Source organism: Dendropsophus ebraccatus, chromosome 3, assembly GCF_027789765.1.
Source record: "Dendropsophus ebraccatus isolate aDenEbr1 chromosome 3, aDenEbr1.pat, whole genome shotgun sequence".
NCBI lineage: Eukaryota > Metazoa > Chordata > Amphibia > Anura > Hylidae > Dendropsophus > Dendropsophus ebraccatus.
The window spans coordinates 36784317-36806902 of NC_091456.1; the positions used below are offsets into that span (position 1 = coordinate 36784317).

The window sequence follows — 22586 nt, forward strand, 5'->3', positions numbered from 1 at the left end:
ATATTAAAAGATCACGATCAGACGACAGATCATGGTTTTTCAATGGATCACGTCAGCGACAGTCGCTCGCTGTGTAATAGAAGTGGTGGCAGCAGACTGCCACAGACTTCAATGGGCTGCCTAGACGATCAAAGGATCATCTGGGCCGCCCCTCCCGCAGCTCCCCGTGGTCCCTTCCACTATCTGTGTGTGTAATAGCACAGGAAGCAAGCAGGGAAAGGGGGGAAGCGAGCGCTGACCTGTCAGGTCAGCGCTCGCTTCCCCCTCATTATTGTGTTGTGTAATACAGCCTTAAGGCACTGCCAGCTTTTTAGTGAAGGGACGGTTTTATCTAGATAACACTCGGACTGTAAATAGGGTTGACCTTCATTAACCCTAACGACCAGATAATTTTCTTTTTTTTCAATATCAATAACTTTTTTTTTTATTTTTCTGTCAATATAACCATATGACAGCTTGTTTTTTGAGGATTGAGTTTTGAAGAACATATGAATTCTTGAAACAATTTTATTGCTCAGGACTATATGGATGTGGCAATACCAAATATGTGTATTTTTATAACTTTTTATGTTTCATACAAAAATAATATTCTATAAATGTGTATTTTTAGGTTTTGCTGGATGGAGAGGGGGGATTTTTTCATATAATAAACTTAGCAAAACTTTTTTTCTTATTAGTGACACAAGGCTTCTTTGACAAACACCACATCACTCATATAATACATTGCACTACTAGTGTAGTTCAGTGTATTATCCTGCAAACATGATGCTGACAAGTGACCTATCCGACCCAATTAGGCGTAAATACATGGCATACTTCATTAGGACCCTTGCAGACCATGAAAACCCATCTGTGTCCCAGCGATTTTGTGGCCCAGGTGGCAGATGCCTGGAAACCACTTATATGCTGCAATTACAATTAGACTGTGGCATCCAAGGGGCTAAACTAACATTTCAAAGTTGTATACAGCTAAATCTCCAATCATTGCAAACTTCACCGTAGTCATTTTTGTAGACTATAAAGGTACAGATTTTACAGGCACATCATACAAAACCTTTATCTAACATTGACCATTCTGCTCAATCCTGACCTACAACTAAGCTCTGGACATGATTTGTTGTTGTACATAACACCAGCTTTTCATAAAATAGCTCTTCACATACACATTCAACACCAAACTGTATTTGTGAACTTAAGGCACTGATTATTTCCATGGTGGTCTGTCTGTAAAAGATCCTCTCCTTGCCGTCAGTCTTCCTGAGCAGCTTGCTGAACGAGCACTGTCCTTTCTAGGTGAGCTCCAGTAAGCCTTGGCACTAGCTGGTGGATCACCCACAGAAGGGCTTCCACCTGAATCAGAGTCACTTTCTGGAGTCTTCCAAAAGTTCCCTTTTCCTTTATGTATCCCAGGTGTACCGTTTCTGTCATTAGAAGGGTGAACAGCTCGAACAGGGATCTGGTTGGTATTTGTCTTGGAGCTGTGGGGCCGCAGTGTTGGAGGTGGGCTCCAAAGAAGGGGACGAATGCGGACTGAATCTTCTTTTTTAACCCATGGTGCTTCCCAACCACAGTCTTCTACTTTTGGTCCAAAAAGAGATTCATCACAATAAGAGGGACTGCGACTTTTAACTCTGAACAATGAAAGAGAAAATAAGAGTGAATATTAATTATCACATCTACATTAATAGCTTGAGCCTGAATAACATGATAAGGAGAGATGAGCAAACCTCGAGCACGTTTATGTTCCTCCAAACCCAAACACTCTGCATTTGATTACCGGTGGCTGAAGACATTGGGTCAGCTCTAAGGAGTCCTGGAAAACATGGATACATCCCATGGCTTCCAGGACTCCCTAGGACTGCATCCAACTTCTTTGGCCACCAGTAATCAAATGCAGAGTGTAGAGTTCAGACGAACCAGAGTGCGGTCGAGGTTCGCTCATTTCTAATGATTAGCACTATCTAATATCTGTGCCTCTGCAATATAGTACATTTATAGCTATTTGCAGACTTTATATAACTCATACTATATGTACTTTCTCTGGGTAGAATGACAGAAGTTCCTGCATGTTACCCTAATTCTAGAATAAGCTATTTTCCACATCTTACAACCTGTTGATCAGCACAGTATTTCCAAACACTTACATATAAGTGTATGCTATGCACAAGACCCACATTTATACTCTTAGTCTAGTCTTAGGACTGAACAGCCCCTGTAACCACCATACCTTTAGGGCCCTATTCCACGGGATGATTATCGTTCGGATAATCGTTAAATTGTTTGGAACAAAACAATAATCGTTCTGTTGAATAGCCTTAAACGATTAAATGACGAACGAAAAATTGTTGATCGCTTAATAAGACCTGGACCTATTTTTATCATTGTTCGCATGGAATAAGACGTCATTCGGTTGTTAGCAGTAGCGACAAACACAATAGCGAAGACAAGACGACCGCAAGAACGATCATAAGTACCGACAATCGTTCCGTGTAAATGGGTGTACGATTTCAGGTCGTTTGCAGTAGCGGTCGTCTAAGATCGTTTATCGTTAATGATTATGCGAACGATAATCGTCCCCTGGAATAGGGCCCTTAGTTTTGCCGATTGCTGTTTGTAAAGTTTTGTGTCTTTTTTGTTAGCAGTTAAAGAGTCAAATTGGGGATGCAGCTGCTGCAGCGCTTCCTCCCTCCCACACCCCACCCTGCATAATTGATATACAGTTGATTGACTTCCAGGGGGTGTCCAATAGCTGTATGATGTTGCAGCTATTGGACAACATGTGCGTGCAGATCAGGATATACACCTGGCCCCTCTATGTCTTAGAAGGCTTACTTCCAAGGCATGGATCAACAGAAAATGGAGCGCCAGGAGCAGAAGACTTCATCAGCCATCGCCTGTTCCTCAGACAAACCCAAGTATTACATGTGAATTAGCAGTGACAGAGTCTGGAGTCATTCTTACTTATACTGTGTTTTCTTGCGAGGAGTCCCCACAGGAGAGCAGGCAGCCCTGGCAGTGGTACTGCTCGCTCTATTCTTGTTCTCTTCTGGTCCCCCTGGTGATTCTCGGACAGACGTTCCTATGGTCCACTGAAGAGCTGGGTCTACTTTACCCCCAGAACTGCCAAACAGGGTCTCATCGACAAAGGAGTCAGAGGCTTTAAATCTGTAGGCGCTTCTAGTCTTCCTCGGTGGCAATGATGTGCGTTGTCCAGTTATGGAGAGATCCAGTGACATGTCTACATCAGGGAGATCATGGGCTAGAAAGCTGAAAGGAAAATATAGATTTTGATTTATGATCAGAAAATGTTACAGTAACAACATCTTCAAATGGCGGCGGGTGTGAAGGTGCAGGGACGGGCTCCTCTGAGAAGGGAATGGTGACATCCTACTGGAGGAATGAAGTGACAGCCGGGCGTGTCCCTACAACTCGCTGTACAGACATGCCCTATTGGCATAAATGGGAACATGAATAAAATGGTGAATGGTAACGCCCAGTTGTCAGTTTGGTCATACATTTCCAGGAAGAACGGAACAATACAGAGTTCTGTGCATTGGTACTTTATGGGAAATACAAGCACCTGCCTAGACTATAAAACAAGGGTAGGGAACCTTGGCTCTCCAGCTGTTGCAAAACTACAACTCCCATCATGCCTGGACAGCCAAAGCTAAAGCTTTGGCTGTCAAGGCATGATGGGAGTTGTAGTTTTGCAACAGCTGGAGAGCCAAGATGCCCTACCCCTGCTCTTAACTCTTGTTTGCAACTCTTGTTTCCTACCGCATCCATGACCGTATTCACCCGGTATATACAATGCTTTATGGCTGTATATTGTAGCATATCAGACTATACAATTCTATAGAGTGAGGGTGTCAAACTCACAGACTCCCAGCTGTTGCAAAACTACAATTCCCATCATGCCTGGACAGCCAAAGCTTTAGCTTTGGCTGTCCAGGCATGATGGGAATTGTAGTTTTGCGACAACTGAAGGGTTGTGAGTTTGACACCTGTGCCATACAGTTTCTACTATAGGGTCCTATGTTCTGCATGCCTATACAGTGATATACAGTCACTGCCTTTGGAGGTGTATACAGTCACAGCCATTGGAGGTGTATACAGTCACTGCCTTTGAAGGTATATACAGTCACAGCCTTTGGAGGTGTATACAGTCACAGGCTTTGGAGGTGTATACAGTCACAGGCTTTGGAGGTGTATACAGTCACACAGCCTTTGGAGGTATATACAGTCACAGCCTTTGGAGGTATATACAGTCACAGCCTTTGGAGGTGTATACAGTCACAGCCTTTGGAGGTGTATACAGTCACAGGCTTTGGAGGTGTATACAGTCACAGCCTTTGGGGTGTATACAGTCACAGCCTTTGGAGGTATATACAGTCACAGCCATTGGAGGTATATACAGTCACAGCCTTTGGAGGTGTATACAGTCACAGGCTTTGGGGGTATATACAGTCACAGCCTTTGGAGGTGTATACAGTCACACAGCCTTTGGGGTGTATACAGTCACAGCCTTTGGAGGTATATACAGTCACAGCCATTGGAGGTATATACAGTCACAGCCTTTGGAGGTGTATACAGTCACAGGCTTTGGAGGTGTATACAGTCACAGCCTTTGGAGGTGTATACAGTCACACAGCCTTTGGAGGTGTATACAGTCACAGCCATTGGAGGTATATACAGTCACAGCCTTTGGCTCACCTACCCACAGAAAGAAACAACACAGTGTGAACAGAGCCTAATATACAGACCTGGGTTGGGAGTGATAACGTTATACGCCATGCAGGACTATAATCCTGTACACCATGGTTACTGGGCTTCTCTGACAGACAGCACTCACCTTCACCTCTCCAGCTCCCATGGCAATACTATAACAACCATAGCCTCGGACCATACCACTATGTAGGAGGCGTCTCACTCTACCATCTCCCCCTATACGGCTCCTATACCTATCCAGTACCCGGGTCTCACTATAGGCTGCAGGTAGTGGGCCGCGCGTACACTGGAAAGCGTGTTTACACACAAACGGGATGACAGAAAAAAAAAAAAAAAAAAAAAAATAGTAACACCCCCGTGCGGCGTAATGGTACAATCCAGGAAGTGACGGCGAGCCGCTTCCGGGTGTGTGGGGGACACGTGTGTGAGGGGTTCCTGAGAGGTTGGGGTCTCGCTTTAGAACTTCAGGGACATGGCTCAGAAGAAACGCAAAGCAGCCCGGGGCAGGAAGCCGCAGGACAGGGCCGGAGAGGACAGCGACACTGCCGAGTTTGATGTCAGCGCTGGGGTCCCGGAGCAGGATGAAGTGGTGAGACAGTCAGGGTCATAGGTCAGTGATCCCCCCCTCAAAAATGTGGTTGTCCAGCTGTTGCAGAACTACAAATCCCAGAATTCCCTGGCAGGCAGCATCAGCAGCTGGACAGCCACAGGTTGGGGATCACAGTCTTGGTGTATGGCTGCCGTACATGTGTATGAAGTGATGCCAGCAGCTGGTCACGTGTCTATGAGACTGTAAATAGACTGTAAGCTCTTGGGCAGAGTCCTCACTCCTCATGTCTGACCTAGTGGTTACATCTCTGGTGTTGTCAGTGTATGCCCCCCAAACTGTAATGTGCTGGAATCCCCAGCTGATCCAGAATCCACACATCTGCTAGGACTTTCCATCCCTCCCAGTACATTTCTAGTGTTCTGTGCTGCCCTTTATCATGCACCTGTGTGTGTGTGTGTGTGTGTGTGTGTGTGTGTGTGTGTATATATATATATATAACCATATGAGGAGCACGGCTTTAAAGGGAACCAATTGGGCTGATATGGTTCCCTGGAGTACTGTATACAGCTCCTGCGGCACATACCGGCTGCGGCTGCAGCAGGAGCTTTATACTGGGGAAAAATGACTTTTATTCCCCTGGCTCGTGACAGACACGGGCGGGGAAGTAGTCATCTGGGCGGCTCCCTGCCCGTGTCTAGTCACAGCGCTCTGCCTGTCAGCGCGATTCTAGGGATGATTGACAGGCAGAGAGGCCAGTAACGGACCTCTCTGCCTGTCAATCATTCCCGCAGAGCACTGTGACTAGACACGGGCAGGGAGCCGTCCAGATGATTATTTCCCCGCCTGTATCTGTCACGAGCCAGGGGAATAAAAGTCATTTTTCCCCAGTATAAAGCTCCTGCTGCAGCCGCGGCCGGTATGTGCTGCAGGAGCTGTATACAGTACTCCAGGGAACCATATCAGCCAAATTGGGCTGATGGGTTCCCTTTAAAATGAATTGGAATAAAAGCATTTGGCATCAGTGTCATTGTTGCTGTTAAAAAGGACACTCCCCAAAGAGGGTTTGTAAAGATGAAACCTCAACCCATAAATAAGAAGAGGAAAGTAAACTTCATGGCTGCTGAAAAGTTAAAGGGAATCTGTCAGCTGTCAATCATGTTCCAAACTGCTGACACTGTTAGATAGCTGTTGGGTCAAGAAGACACACATTACATTTCATTACATATGAGCGAACCTGGCAGTCGTTTGGCTTCGTACAAACCCAAACCATTTTCATTTTACTCCCTCTGTCTTCCCGTTCTGTGGGGGAAGGTGCAGAGTGGAGAGGCGGGACTCGGGCTGTCTCCACCTTACCCATGGAACGGAAAGACAGCGAGAGTTAAATGTCGATGATTCGGGTTTGTACGAAGCCAAACCTCGGTCCGATTCAATCATCTCTGCCTTTCATGTATCTGTCTGTGCTTCCAGAAGATAGAGACATACTTTTATTCTCTGGTACAAGAAGTCAAAGAGGCTTTTCCAAACTCCAGAATAGATGGAAGCTGGAACGTCTCCTCTCTCCCTCTGTCTGCATGATTGACACCTGGAAGCTGAGTCCTAAGCAGGGTCAGTTATAGGAGGGACGAGAAAGGGCTAATGCACACAGACGTACATGGACAGTGTTCTGCGGACTGGAGCTCCTCCCAGCATCCTGATTAATTATGATGTTGGGAGCTCCGATACTGTTTAAAGGTTCGCACAATCCATGTACAAGAGTCACAGCCTTCATTTGGCTTAACCACAGGTGCCCCAGGGGTCAGCCCTGCTGAAATAACATTGATGGTCTATTTTTAGGATAGGCCATCACTTCTTTAGGCCCTGATAACTACCTTAAAGTGTCACTGTCGTTTTGCTAAACGTTTGACATGTCATGGAGACATGTCAAAAGTTTTGATCGTTCCGGGTCTGACTGTTCAGACCCGTACTGATCGGGATCAGCAGTCCTCAGCGGTCATGTGATCAGTTGGGATTATAATGGAGCTCTAAGAAGCCCAACTGATTGACACAGAGCGGGGAAAGAATGCGCTGCAACGTGGTCCCCTCCCAATCGGAACAATCAAAACTTTTTTCTGTGCCATGTCAAAAGTTTTGCAAAACGACAGTGACGCTTTAGTGGTCCATGGTCCCAGGTGTTGTATCTCAGCTATCAACCCAGCAGCCCCAAATTTTAAGAAACCAGTTAGGTATCCACAGCCATGAATGTTAGTTTATAAATGGGCAGTACCGCATTGATCTCACCCATCTATATAGTTTATACATACTGTAAATGGCAGCATTTCCAATGTCATCCACAATCCACAAGGAGTTCTGCCTTTTTTAAAGAATTATTGTTGTGCATCCCTGCAAAAAATTTCTGCAGGTAGCTGGTTTAGAAATGTTGTTTTCTATTTGATTCTGTATACTTTGATTCCATATTATTTTTCTCTACTTGATCTGCCATTAAGAAAGCAATTTCCTTTAATTTGTTTGAGGGATGTTTCATCAAACCAGAATATCCAGCCATTAAACATTGTATTTTTTTCTTTAGCTGTAATTGAATAATTTATTGTTATTTTCCTCCTGCAGCATCTCCCATCATTCCCAGCAGCAGAAGCTGGATCAGACACTGAACTGGATACTAGACAGCTGGTCAGAGCGCAAAACAAGAAGAAAAAGAAATCTGGAGGTTTTCAGTCTATGGGTATGTCATGGCTTCGTATAGGGAGCCCAGGTCTATGCTTAACCCCTTAACGACATCGGGCGTATATTTGCGCCCTGGTACTTAACGCATCAGGGCGTAAATTTACGCCTGATGTTTCCCCGATCGGTGAAGATGGCCTGCTATAAATCATAGCAGGCCATCTTAGCTTCTCGGCACGGGGGGTGGTTAACACCCCCCGTGCTTACGATCGCCGCTATTGGCTGATCAATCCAGATTAGCCAATAGCGGCGATCGGAAAAAATGGCGGTCGGTGCTGTCCGAGGACGGCACCGACCGCCATTACTGTAAAAAGTAATGGTGGTCACGGTGCCACCGGCCCGATCGCCGTGAACGATTCCACAGAGTCCACAAAAATAGTAAATACCTGCTCTGGACCCCTCAGCTAGGTAGCTGAGAGGTCCAGAGCAGGTATTTGTACATTACTCACCTGTCCCGGGGTCCTGATCGGCGTCTTCCGGGTTTGCGACGTCCTCCGTCTTTCCGTCGGGTCTTCGGCTATTTCCGGCGGTCCCCATCGGCTTTTTTCGGCTCCAGCCTCGTCTTTTTCCGGATTTTGCACTCTGCTGCCCTCTAGCGGCTGATATGTGTAATACACTTATCAGCAGCTACAGGGATGTTCAGAATGTAGAAAAAGTTTTTTTTTTTTTTTTTTTTTTTCCAAATTTTTTTTTTCTATTTTCCGCACCCTATCGCCGCTGAGTGTTGATCAGCATCGCACGAAAGTGCGCTGCTAATCAGCAACTCCTCCTTTTTGGCGTAGGGTGTTTTTTTTTCTATATTCTACTGCCACGGTCTGCTGATAAGTGCCGCACATAAGTGCGGCATTTATCAGCAACTCCTTTGTTGGCGTAGGTTTTTTTTTATACTTACTGTAAAAAAAACACGTAAAAAACACTACATTACACCACACTACATTAAATAAAGTTTGACACTAAACCACTACATACCCCATATACCAATGCCCGTATAAAGATGGCCCCCAGGGTGTTTTCGGCGTCAGAGGGATACGTTATTATTGCCTCCGACACCGAAACAGCCAGTCAGGATGAATGGGGGGATCCTTCTTTCCTCCATTCATCCTCATCATCCTCATCATCCAGTGACGTGTCTGGGGGTAGCATAGCGTACGCTGCCCCCCAGACACGTCTTTTCCGCCAGTACCGTCCCAATAAGAGATGACGGTATGAAATTCTACAAACTCTGTGAGAGTACCTCAGGGTACACTTACAGATTTAGGGTACGTGCACACTGCGGAATGGCGAAGGATAACCCTTCGTGCATTCCGCAGCTGGCACCCGCCGGCGGACTTATGCGGGCGCGTGTCTCCACCCGTGTCATAGACTCCAATCTATGCATGGGCGGATTCCATCGTCCATCCAAAGAATGAACACGTTCGACGGAGAGCGGAATCTGCCCGTGCATAGAATGGAGTCTATGACACGGATGGAGACGTGCGCCTGCATCACTCCGCCGGTGGGTGCCAGCTGTGGAATGCACGAAGGGTTATCTGTCGCGCTTCCGCAGTGTGCACGTACCCTTAGAGTGTATGTAGGAAGGGACACCCCAATCCAGCCCCAGATGCCCCCTCCCCCCCATCCTCGGAACAAGTGGGAAGATCGTCCGGGAACTGATCTTCCCACTGCTGGATAAAGGTTACCACCTGTACGGGGATAACTTTTGTACCAGCACCCCCTGTTTCGGTCCCTCGCTGCCCGAGCTACTGTAGCTTGCGGCACGATCCGAACATATCAGAAGTAGTAATAGCGTCCTAATATTTAGCAGCCATGGAGCGGACCCAGCGCTTCTGGATATGAAGGACCCCGTATCGCACCAGGACAACATTCTCCAGGTGACGTCCCCCACACTGGAGAACGGGAGACCACAGAAGAAGTGCAGAGTGTGGCGTAACAGGGGGATCAGGAAGGACACCATTTTCCAGTGTGACACCTGTCCTGATCCCCCCGGCCTCTGCATACTGGATCGCTTCAAGGCGTACCACACGTCATTGGGGTTCTACATTATCTAAATGCTGTCCCTTATTCCTATTTCAGAGGTCACGTTGATCCGGGGATTATTCTGATCGCCATTATGGAGTCGGGAAGGAATTTTTCTAACAAGAAAAATCTAACAAGGGGGGCAGCGGGGATATGGCCCCCTGGTGACGGCCACATTTGGGACGTGAAAATGAAAAAAAATGGTATTTTTTATTTTCTCGGCACATGTTCTACGTAAGTGCCCGTCACCAGTGGGGTCCATATGCTCACTGCACCCCTTGTTAGATTCCTTATGGGGTGTAGTTTCCAGAATGGGGTCACTTGTCGGGGGTTTCTACTGTCCTGGCAGCACAGGAGCTTTGTAATTGCGACATGGCCTCCATCCTCCATTCCAGCCTCTAAATGGCGCTCTGTCCCTTTGGTGGCTTGCCCTGTGCCCATATGACACATTATGCCCACATGTGGGGTATTTTTGTACTCAGGGGAAACTACCCTACACGTTTTGTGTTCATTTTCTTTTTTATCCCCTTGTGGAAATGGAAAAAATCAAGGCTAGACCAACATTTAGTGTAATTTTTGTAAAATTTTTACTCTAAATCATTAATCTTGTCATGATTTGTTTTCATTTTCACAAGGGGCTAAAAGATAAAAAAAAAACACTAAATGTGTAGCGCAATTTCACCTGAGTACGGAAATACCCCACATGTGGACATAAAGCGCCATGCGGGTGCAGGGTAAGCCTCCAAAGGGAAGGAGCACCATTTGGCTTTTTGAGGCTGGATTTGGATGGAATGGATTTCGAGGGGCCATGTTGCATTCAAAAGGCCCCTGTGTTGCCAAGACAGTTGAAACCCCCCACAAGTGACACCATTATGGAAACTACACCCCTCAAGGAATGTAACAAGGGGTGTAGTGAGCATATGGACCCCACTGGTGACGGGCACAAATGTGGAACAATGTGGCGTGAAAATGAAATATTACATTTTTTACACTATAATGTTGGTTTAGCCTTGAATTTATCATTTTTACAAGGGGTTAAAAGAGGAAAAAAAAACAATGTGTAGAGCAATTCCCCCTGAGTCCGTAAATACCCCACATGTGGACATAAAGCGCCATGTGGGCGCAGGGCAAGCCTCCGAAGGAAAGGAGCGCCATTTGGATTTTGGAGGTTGGATTTGGCTAGAATGGTTGATGAACGCCATGTCGCATTTACAGAGCCCTCGTGCTGCCAAAACACTGGAAACCCCCAACAAGTGACCCCATTCTGGAAACTACACCCCTCAAGGAATCTAACAAGGGGTGCAGTGAGGATATTGACCCCTTGATGACGGGCACATTTGTGCCATGAAAGTGAAAAAATGAAAATATTCCCTTTCACGTCACATTGTTCCACATTTGTGCCCGTCACCAGTGGGGTCCATATGCTCACTGAACCCCTTGTTAGATTCCTTGAGGGGTATAGTTTCCAGAATGGGGTCACTTGTGGGGGGTTTCCAGTGTCTTGGCAGCACGAGGGCTCTGTAAATGCGACATGGCCCTTGAAATCCTTTCCAGTGAAATTCAGCTTGCAAAAGCCAATTGGCGCTTCTTCCCTTTGGAGGCTCGTCCTGCGCCCGCTTGGCACTTTATGTCCACATGTGGGGTATTTCCGTACTCGGGAGAAACTGCGCTACACATTTTGTGTCTTTTTTTTTTTTTCCTCTTATCCCTTTAAGAAAATGAAAAATTGAAGGCTAGAACAACGTTTTAGTGTAAAAAATTTTTTTTTCTTTTTTCACGTCATATTGTTCGGAAAATCTGTGAAGCACCTGTGGGGTCCAGATGCTCACCGCACCCCTTGTTACATTCCTTGAGGGGTGTAGTTTTCTAAATGGTGTCCCTTTAGGGGTGTTTTTTAGGTTTTGGCACCCCAGAGCCTCTGCCAACCTGAAGTGGTACGGTCAAAAATGACCAAATAATGGAGGCGTTGAAATTCACTAGGCGCTCCTTTTATATCTGAGGCTTGTGGTTGCGTCAAATAGCGCAATAGGGCCACATATGGGGTATTTCTATAAACTGCAGAAACGGAGCAATCAATATTGGGGTGCATTTCTCTGGTAATAGGTTTATAATTATGAAAAATATTGGATTACAATAAAATCTCTGCACAGAAAATTAAAATTTTCTAATTTCTTACACACTTAGCCTTTATTTCTGTGACTCCCCTAAAGGGTTAAAAAACTTTCTGGATATGCTTTTGCAGAGTGTGGGGGTGCAGTTTCTGAAATGGGGTGCTTTGTGGGGCTTTCTAACATACAGGCCCCTCAAATACACTTTAAACATGAACAGGTCCCTAAAAATATCTGATTTTGAAATTTTACTGAAAATTTGGAAATTTGCTGCTAATGTTTTAAGCTCCCTATTGTCTAAAAAAATGAAAGATCGTTTAATAAATGCCGCCAACATAAAGTAGACATGTTGCTAATGCTATTTAATATATAATTTATGTGGTATAACCACTTTCTGTATAAGCAAAAAAGTTTCAAAGTTGGAAAAATGCCTTTTTTCACATTTTTTCACGCTATTTGGGTTTTTTTCATAAAGATTCATTATGAGTATCGACTCCAATTTTCCAGAAATGTAAAGTACAATATGTCACGAGAAAACAATCTCAGAATTAGCCGGATAGGTAAAAGCATCCCGAAGTGATTAATGAATAAAGTGACACAGGTCATATTCATAAAATTTGTCTCTGTCATTAAGGCCATTTCAGGCTCTGTCCTTATGGGGTTAATGAGTGTCTGTCTGTTTTCATTTGATATTATGTTTGGTCTTCCCAACCCAGGACCATGCATGGTAATAAGTGTAGATGCCCTGTTGCAGGCCTTATACTATCTGTCTGACTTATGTTCAGCTTTTGGCTGAACACTTGTTTGCCCAATAGCCCTATGGGGTTGTCAGGACACACACTTCCACTGTCTCGCATGAGTTCAATGCTCAGTGAGTATCGATCATGGATCCTATTAAATAGAAAAGCACACTTGCACGACAATCACTGGGTATCAGTTGCCTTGGCAACCCAGCCACCTAACATGCTGTTGCATCTCCCCCCTCTATCCTCTGCAGCATGTCCTAAAACTATCTGGTTACCAGTTACATTGTGTGAACTTGTGGTTTTTGAATCAAGTTCATTATAGTTAACATTTAGCCAATAAAGAGGTTACCCATGGTTAGAACAATGTAGCTGCATTCTTTCAAAAACAGCACCACCCCCTGTTGTCAGGTTGCGCGTGGTATTACAGCTGAGCTTCAGTCACTTCAATGGATCTAAGCTGCAATACCACACACAAACTAAAAACAAGAGTGGTGCTTTTTTTTTTTTTTTTAAGCCTGAATAAACTCCTTAGGGTAAATTCACACGAGTGGATCCACCGGGAGTCTCACGCATGAAATCTGCAGCTAATCCGCAATACATGTATTAATAATAATAAGAATAATATTTGTATTGCGGATTAGCTGCAGATTTCGTGCGTGAGACTCTCGGCGGATCCGCCCGTGTGAATTTACCCTTAACATATTTTTGCAGATAAAACCCTGTCCTGATTGTGTCCTTACTTTGTAAGTTATGGCCATTTATTCCATTCTCTCTTCTCACGCTTAGGTCTTAGCTATCCTGTCTTTAAAGGAGTGATGAAGAAAGGTTACAAGGTACCCACGCCTATTCAGAGAAAGGTGAGCGTAACATAATCTGCCTCTGGAATAGCATTGATATTCCTGTAATGCCTAAATTTAATATTATGTATTATTCTTTTAGGTAATCCCAGTCATTCTGGATGGCAAAGATGTGGTCGCTATGGCTAGGACGGGCAGTGGGAAGACTGCTTGCTTCTTGATCCCAATGTTTGAGAAGCTGAAGGCTCACAGCGCTCAAACTGGAGTCCGTGGGCTCATCTTATCACCTACCAGAGAGCTTGCCCTGCAGACACTCAAATTCACTAAAGAGGTAGGTAGCATCGCTACAGGATCTAGCTTATCTATTCACCCTTTTTTTTTTTAACTGTGCCTTATTTTGCTAATACTTCATTTCTATGTATTAAAATAACTTTCTCCTCTAACAGCTTGGAAAATTTACCGGCTTGAAGACTGCCCTTATCTTGGGAGGAGACCGGTAAGTTAGCAGCCTTCCTTTGTAGTAGTATCGCAAAAAAGCTACCCATACACTGTAGAAAGCTGTTACAACAGCTATTCCTCTTAAAGGGGTATTTCACCCAAAATCTTTTTTTTGCATTGTTAAATAGCCCACCCATAGCTCCATATATTGCCCCAGCAAGTTATTACCTGTTTTGCGGCCATTTCTCCCTACTTGCCCCCTCTATGCAAAAAATGAGCTACAAGTAGTCCAATCCGACACGCTTCTTGCTTCTGGCCCCCACCCTCCTTGTCGGGGATCACATGTCAATGGGCTGGGTTAGCGATTATGACACTACCCACTGAAGTGAGGGAGGACACATATGACACTATAGCCTTCCCCTCGGGCTTACAGCCTTCAGACCCCACACCTCAACAAACAGTTGACTGTCTCTCTCTCTCTCTCTTGGGTGGAGTTCCCCTTTAATGCTCTTATATGCATGCACTCTTTGCTCAGCTAAACATGCATTAAAGGGGAAAAAACACTGCCAAGCTCCCCTGGTGTCAGCTTTTCTTTCCTACTATCCAATACTTTTCTCCCCCAATTTTTGCTGTCAGGCAGTCTGGAGGCTTCCATGCACAATAAGTGGTCAACTTGTTCTTCCAAAACTTGATTGGTTGACTGTAATGTAGTTTGTATGACCACCAAAAGAATTTCATAGGACCAACTAAGTCAACTCTTCCACTTAAAATAATACTTGCCGCTATTATATTAGTAGAAATTATGGGTTTTCTTTTGTGTAGTTGATGTAACTGGCTTCTCATGAAGCTGGCCTTTAAGTGAATGTATGTATGTATGTATACACTAGATATTAGACTGTGAGCCCCACTATAGCTGATGTATCATGTATACCTGATGGGGACACCACTATTAATGCTCTTCTATATACATTTAATGTCCCTTCTTTTCCATTTCAGGATGGAAGATCAGTTCGCTGCTCTCCATGAAAACCCTGACATGTGAGTTTTCATTGTGTAACAATGACTACAACAATCTGACATCTCACATGGTTGTTTTGCATGCTGCTCAAGGATCTAATAGATGTGTTATTGTCCTGCAGCATTATCGCCACACCTGGACGTCTTATGCACGTAGCTGTAGAGATGAACCTTAAGCTGCGTAGTGTGGAATATGTCGTTTTTGATGAAGCGGACAGGTAAGTTGGCATTGTGTATGTAAAAGTTCATAAGGGTCCCTTACTGAGGAGTAGACTCATTGCCTGACTTCTTATGTTTGGGACAGGCTATTTGAGATGGGCTTTGCAGAGCAGTTGCAAGAAATTATTTCTCGTCTCCCAGAAACTCGACAGACTTTGCTTTTCTCAGCAACTCTTCCCAAGATGCTACTGGAATTTGCTCGGGCCGGTGAGCTGCCACTTTTAAGCCAAGCATTCGTTCTCTCCAAATTCCAATACATTGCCTCTCTTTGTTCCTTTATTTTTATTTTTTTATTTTCTTTTAACAGGCCTCACTGAGCCGGTGTTGATCCGATTAGACGTTGACTCAAAGCTTAGCGATCAGTTGTCGGTAATATCTTGTCATAATCAGTTGCATAGACTATAGCAAATGTTCTACATACTACGTGCACTCATCCACATTGTTTGTCTTCTATGATAGCTGTCATTTTTTCATGTGCGGGCAGAGGATAAACCTGCCGTGCTCCTTCATCTCCTGCGCTGCATTGTGAAGCCTCAGGAGCAAACCGTTATCTTTGTGGCTACGAAACACCATGCAGAGTACCTAAGAGAGGTAAATGATATAAACGGACTCTTCAAATTGTAGAACCGACAGCATCAAGTTAATATATTTATCTAGTTTATCTGTGTTTCTCCCTCTTCCCCACAGTTGCTAGACATGCAGGGTATCCCATGTTCCCACATATACAGTGCTCTTGATCAAACTGCTAGGAAGATAAATCTTGGCCTCTTTCTGCACGGGAAGGTTCGTGCACTTTTGGTTACCGATGTGGCTGCGCGAGGTATAGACATACCCATGTTGGACAACGTCATAAATTATAATTTCCCACCTAAGGCGAAGCTTTTCCTCCATCGTGTCGGTAAGATAGCTCGATTCCTAATATAGGACGACATACTTAAGTTTTTAAGGTTTTCTATACTTAGTGATCTTTCTTCTCAGGCAGAGTGGCGAGAGCGGGTCGGAGTGGCACAGCGTACTCTCTTGTAGCTCCAGATGAAACGCCATATGTATATGATCTTCACCTCTTCCTTGGAAGGCCATTGAAACTGGCAGGAGATCCAGAGGCCGGTTCAGAAATGGAAACGGATGGCGTCATGGGACGAGTACCCCAGAGCTTGATAGATGATGAGGATGCTCTGCTTATCACGGACCGTGAGAGGTCTTTGGAGCTGCAAAACCTTCACCATGTAGCTGAGAATGCATACAAACAGTACAGCAAATCCAGGTCCGCTCCTGCTCCGGAGTCCATAAAGAGAGTTAAAGAAGCCAATTACAACCAGCTGGGTGTTCACCCCCTCTTCTGTAAGTGTTATCATTGGTTTTTATGTAACGCTTTCTCCAATTTCTCAGTACAACCTCTGTCTGACGTCCATCATTCTTTTCAGGGTCTCGTCTTGGTGGAGAAGAAATGCAGAGATTGAAATTTGTGGACAGCATCAAATCTTACAAATCTAAAGCGGTTAGTGATGTTCCACTTACATTATTAAATAAGGCCTTTTATCTTGTGACCTCACAGATGTAGCTCATGTAATTTTTCTTATTTTGTACCCCTAGACTATTTTTGAAATAAATGCCACTAACAAGACCACCGCAAGCGAGGTGATGCGAGCAAAACGCAATCGTGATTTAGGCGTTATCGCTAAGTTTCAGAGGTTGCAGGATGAAAAAGTGAAGACTACAATGCAGTGTGCACCTAGTGCTAAAACCAATGCTGCACCCAGCCAAGACAGTGCAGAAGAAAGCATTGAGGTAACCAACAAGACTGAGCTCAAAGGAGAAGTCCGGCGAAAATTTTTATTAAAGTATTGTATTGCCCCCGAAAAGTTATATAAATCACCTGTATACACTTATTACAGGAAATGCTTATAAAGTGCTTTTTCTCCTGCACTTACTACTGCATCAAGGCTTCACTTCCTCGATAACATGGTGATGTCACTTCCTGGATAAAATGGTGATGTCACGACCCGACTCCCAGAGCTGTGCGGGCTGTGGCTGCTGGAGAGGATGATGGCAGGGGGACACTGAGGGAAACAGGACACTGGAGGGACACTGAGCATTCCCCTGCCATCATCCTCTCCAGCAGCCACAGCCCGCACGGCTCTGGGAGTCGGGTCGTGACATCACCATTTTATCCAGGACGTGACATCACCATGTTATCCAGGAAGTGAAGCCTTGATGCAGTAGTAAGTGCAGGGAAAAAAGCACTTTATAAGCATTTCCCGTAATAAGTGTATATTGGTAATTTTTATAACTTAAATACTTTAATAAAAATTTTCGCCGTACTTCTCCTTTTAAAGGACTAAAGGACTAATTTACAAATCTATATTACGCTCTAAAACCAATTGAGTACCCATTAAATACCAGTGACATGATTGTGAGAATAGATGGTTGATATCCTGGGACAAATAAGAATTGTTTTGTATATTTCAGCTTTGATTACAATGCCAGTCAGAATGTTATGAGACTATAAAGATGAAACTGTTAGGATTTAGAAGAAAAAAAAAAAAAGGTGTTATCCTCTTAAGACCTGTCATACCAAAGCTGTCATCTACACAAGGATGTTCTTTCTCCACCAGGGATTCTTTTCACAAGTACTTGGAAAGAGAAAGAGAGAAGATGGAGGTGAGAATGAAGGAAGCAAGAAAATGAAGGGAGGTGTTCCTAAGGATTCAGAATATTATGTTCCATACAGACCAAGAGACTTTGAGAGTGAGCGAGGGTAAGCTCAAATTAAACGGCTTGTGATTTTTGGATTCTCATTTCAGGAAACAGAAGTAGAAAAATAGAAGATTGTGAGCAGAAAAGACCACCTGGAACCATCTAGTCTGCCCTTTTAGTATTTCCCCTCTTATGTTAGGATAGATATATGTTAATTTTATTGTATGTATATGTGTGTGTATATATTGCCAGCATCTACTACTCTCAGTAAATTAATTTCACGTGTTGCTTCCTGCTAGTTGTACCTCTTGCTATGCAGCGTATCGTTCCACTTGCTTTTTTCCTTTATATATTTTTTTTTCCCTAGGATAGTTTTATCATAATTCATTTTTGTATTTTTATTGTACAGACTCAGCATTGCAGGCAACAGCTTTGAGCAGGCAGCCGCAGGGGCAGTGCTAGATTTGCTGGGTGATCAGACTGAAGATCTCAAGAGGACTAAGCACATCATGAAGTGGTGAGTCTTATAAGGGAATTAGTGCGCACTCCTATAATACTTAAAGGTTATATAAAAAAAAAAAAAAACATGCCCTGATCATGTTTAATCCAATTTTAGGGACAGAAAGAAAAAGAAGTTTGTTGGAACAGGAGGACAAGAGGATAAGAAGAAAATAAAGACCGAGAGTGGCCGGGTCATCAGCAGCTCTTATAAAACTAACATGTATCCTTTTGGATATTATCCACATTGTTTTGTGTGTGTGTGTGTGTGTGTGTATATGTAATATATAATTTATTTTTTTCAAAAACAGGTTTGTAACATCGGTACAGTAGTAGTGAATGAAATAAGCACGAATTTTATAGGAGGAAGTAATTTACATATAAAGTGCAGGTAACAAAGACCAAACTCTTGGCCTAGAATGACGTCTTACAACCCATGGTGCATAGTCCCATCTCACTGGAAGTGTTTAAGTCCCGTACTGTGGAGAATATTTCTGCTGCATAGACCGCATCATATATACCTAACAAAGAACAACAATGCTGGACAATAATTCCAAATATAACAAAAGTATCTCTTTATTTATTACATAGCACAAATAAGAACAGTTTTATTTAAAAATGCAGGAAGCAAGTACATACATTGGAGGGATGGTGGGCAAACAACAAATTAATTACATGTACAAAAAATGCATACGTATCCATATGTGTGTGTGTGTGTGTATATATATATATATATATATATATATATACACACACACACATATATGGATACGTATGGATATATATATATATATATATATATATATATATATATATATATATAATAAAATATATATATATATATATATATAGCCATACGTATCCATATGTGTGTGTATATGTATGTATGTATGTATGTATATATATATATATACATACATATATATATATATATATATATATATATATATATATATATATATATATATACACACACACACACACATATGGACACGTATGTGCATACGTATCCATATGTGTGTGTGTATATATATATATATATAGCCATATATACACATATGGATACGTATGCATTTTTGTACATGTAATTAATTTGTTGTTTGCCCACCATCCCTCCAGTGTATGTACTTGCTTCCTGCATTTTTAAATAAAACTGTTCTTATTTGTGCTATGTAATAAATAAAGAGATACTTTTGTTATATTTGGAATTATTGTCCAGCATTGTTGTTCTTTTGTTAGGTATATATTTTGGAGCTGTGCTTATGGACAGATAGGTATTTAGGGGTCCTATTGTAGGTATTATAGACCGCATCATTTAAAAGATTATCATTGAGACACCATGTCCATTGTTAGGCATGTAGACCAGACACTTTCACAAAGTGTTCCTACTACATTGCCTACCCAACAAAGGCCATGGGTCCCAGGAGATCATGAATTCTTATCTTTAGAAATGCCCAAATGTGTTTTTTGCTCCTTCACTTTGAGTAGATATGCAGATTGGAAGAAGAAATATAAAATTGATGATCAGGATTCTGAAGAGGAAGAAGAGAGACAGACAGGAAAACCACACAGAAAGGATAGAGGTATGTCATTTGAAACAATATAACTTTATGGTTTCAAAAACTTTTATTGCAAGATTACAGGGAGGTTAAATATAATTGAGATTTTCTGCCCTCACATCTACCCCCACTGCGGCCTATTTAGATCAGTTGAATGTATCCCTTAGCAACAGGATAGGTGTCCGATCACAGATTGGTGGTCGTGTGTTCACCACCATTCCATTCACTTTCTATGGCAGCTGCCATAGATAGCCGAGAGTAGGACTGCTCTCTATTTCCAGCAGCTTTTATAAAGGATGAATGGTCCCGTTTCTCACATAAGAGGGGTCAGACACTGATCGGACACATTGAGTTTAAGTTCTAATGGTGAGACTACCCCTTTCAAGCGTCTCTATCATTTAGAAAAACTTTTGACATGTCTAAAGTTTTGATCGCTCAGGGTCCGAGTGCTCAGCAAGTTACACTCAGCTGGCTGCGACCTCCATTCAGCTCCACTAGACTTAAAGTGTCCCTGTTGTTACAACTTTCAAAATCTAAATAAACAGTAGATGTGATATAAAGCAAGTTTGCAATATACATTCCTTATTTTTGTTGTTATCATGCTGTAAATCAAAGCAGAACAAACCAGAAATCCAGGTCCAGTCTCTTGAAGGCAGATTTTCTGACTTGTGCTGGTTTAAAAACAGACTAAACACAGGAATTCCAGCCAGTACAGAGAGTCACGTCTCAATGTGTCCATCAGTCACATGACTGCCTTCTCTCTGTGAGCGCTCACATGGCCTGGGATACACAGGACTTCCTGTTTTCTGACTGTTTCCTGTTTTTTGAAAATAAGTCAGAAAACAGGAGGTGCTGTGTTTTCCATGAGAACTAAAAAAAAAAAAAAAAAATGTATATTGTAAACTTGCTTTATATCACATCTACTGCTGATTTAGATTTTAAAAGTTTTAACGACAGTGACACTTTAAAATTGAGCCCATTGAATACAGCTGGATGGAGATTGCGGGGAGTTGCGCAGTTCTCCTGGCAGTATTTATAGATCGATCAGGGTCTAAACACTTACACCTTAAGCTATCTAAATTTCTGACATGTCAGGATTTTCTAAATGATAGGATTTCCTTAACAGCCCCATGATGCATGATAGTGAAAATTCCTGTATTGTCTTCTTACCAATTTGAACCCGAAAAGAAGTATCTGTCAGAAATGAACAAACTTACAGTCTGTTCAGCTGAACCTGATAGCTCGGCCGTTGTTTCCCATTATCTGTCCGTGTTTTCCAGGCAGCGGGATTCAACGGCTAAGCAATTTAGTTTCGGGTTTGGCTAAACTTACTATAAGTTCGCTAATCTCTTTTGCCAGCGTCTTCAACACAATAGTTGCAATTCACAATAGAAAACCTCTCCTGCTCTGGACAGTTCCTGTCATGAACAGAAGTGGCAACAGAGAGCACTGTGTCAGACTGGAAAGGATATAGCACTTCATACAGGACATACAGCAGCTGATAAGTACTGGAAGACTGGACTTAGTTAAAGAAGAAGTCTGGCAGATTACAAAATCCTGAAGGAAATTGATTACAAGTACTAACTTACCTCTCCCTGTGCCTGTGGTGAGCCAGTCACTTACTGGGGAGGGACACTGCTGCAGTCCCTGATTGGCTGAGTGACCAGTCCATCACCCAGGACAGGCCTTTTCCCCCAAGTCATGACATCATCACAACTCGTGCAGGAGTGGCGCCGCTCGCCGCAGGCACGGGGAGAGGTAAGTTAGTACTTATAATCAATTTCCCCCTGCTAGATTATATAATCCAACAAACTTTTCCTTTAAATAGAAGTAATTTACAAATCTGTTGATTTAAAAAAAAAAAAAAAAAATTTCCCCTCCGGAGTATCTTTTTAGGTTTACATGACACAGAAGACAGATTTTTTTTTTTTTGTGCTTTCCATATCCTCATCTCTTCTGTCCCTGACAGGTGGACGTCGAGGCTCTCAAGGAACACCTCGTTCTGAAGCTGCTGGGCCCCGTGGCAAGGCCAAATCTGAGCTGCGGAATAAACAGCAGATCCTGAAAGAGAGGAAAGCAAAGGCCAAGCAAATGTTCTTACAAAAGGGCGGATTAAAGAAACAGAAAAATAAAACAAAGCAAATGGCGCACCACATGAAGAAATCGGCTTTCGGCAGAGGGAAAAGCGGTGGTTTCAAGAAAGGGAAAATGAAGAGATAGAAGACCACTGGATGGACTGCTGTAGGATTAACTTCACTTTTATGGACGGTTGTCTTTGCTGTGTGAAGCTGAAAGTAGTGATGATTTGCTTTGCAACTACCACACTGACACCCGTACAGAGTCTTATGGCTCATAGCCAGACCCAGCACAGACGGCCTTATCAAAAAACACAAAGGCCATCATTTTTTGATGTATATAAACTTTATTAAATACATCTGTACCTGAATATTATGGATTGGTATGATAATGGCACATGGTTAGGACATCACAAAAAT

At 43.2% G+C, this 22586-nt stretch overlaps 2 protein-coding genes across 3 annotated transcripts; one reads left to right on the plus strand and one right to left on the minus strand.

Annotated features, from left to right (window-relative positions):
• Positions 1–268: 268 nt before the first annotated feature.
• RITA1 (RBPJ interacting and tubulin associated 1) lies at positions 269–5016 on the minus strand. 2 transcript variants are annotated; one of them, XM_069964120.1, is made up of 3 exons: positions 4853–5016; positions 2962–3267; positions 269–1631 (listed from the first exon to the last, which is right to left on the minus strand). In XM_069964120.1, exons 2-3 carry the CDS (start codon positions 3234–3236, stop codon positions 1205–1207), a joined length of 702 nt encoding a protein of 233 aa, XP_069820221.1. In that variant the 5' UTR covers positions 3237–3267; positions 4853–5016; the 3' UTR covers positions 269–1204. The 2 variants fall into 2 exon arrangements, with proteins under 2 accessions (XP_069820221.1, XP_069820220.1); XM_069964119.1 differs by having other exon boundaries at positions 4764–4854.
• A 105-nt stretch (positions 5017–5121) lies between these two features.
• DDX54 (DEAD-box helicase 54) lies at positions 5122–22537 on the plus strand. The gene is made up of 19 exons (XM_069961428.1): positions 5122–5317; positions 7883–7997; positions 13653–13723; positions 13806–13994; positions 14110–14159; positions 15098–15139; positions 15241–15336; positions 15423–15544; positions 15645–15706; positions 15797–15928; positions 16025–16235; positions 16316–16678; positions 16762–16835; positions 16931–17125; positions 17953–18095; positions 18444–18551; positions 18651–18755; positions 20021–20115; positions 22061–22537. The coding sequence occupies exons 1-19, from the start codon at positions 5201–5203 to the stop codon at positions 22309–22311; spliced, it is 2541 nt and encodes an 846-aa protein (XP_069817529.1). The 5' UTR covers positions 5122–5200; the 3' UTR covers positions 22312–22537.
• The last annotated feature ends 49 nt before the right edge of the window (positions 22538–22586 follow it).

Coding starts and splice junctions, on each gene's coding strand:
- DDX54 (XM_069961428.1), top strand. CDS start 5,201: ATGGCTCAGAAGAAACGCAAAGCAGCCCGGGGCAGGAAGCCGCAGGAC. Junction 15,929..16,024: donor ATGCAGAGTACCTAAGAGAG/GTAAATGATATA, acceptor TCTTCCCCACAG/TTGCTAGACATGCAGGGTAT. Junction 16,836..16,930: donor AATCTTACAAATCTAAAGCG/GTTAGTGATGTT, acceptor TTGTACCCCTAG/ACTATTTTTGAAATAAATGC.
- RITA1 (XM_069964120.1), bottom strand. CDS start 3,236: ATGTCACTGGATCTCTCCATAACTGGACAACGCACATCATTGCCACCG. Junction 1,632..2,961: donor CGCAAGAAAACACAGTATAA/GTAAGAATGACT, acceptor TTCATTGTTCAG/AGTTAAAAGTCGCAGTCCCT.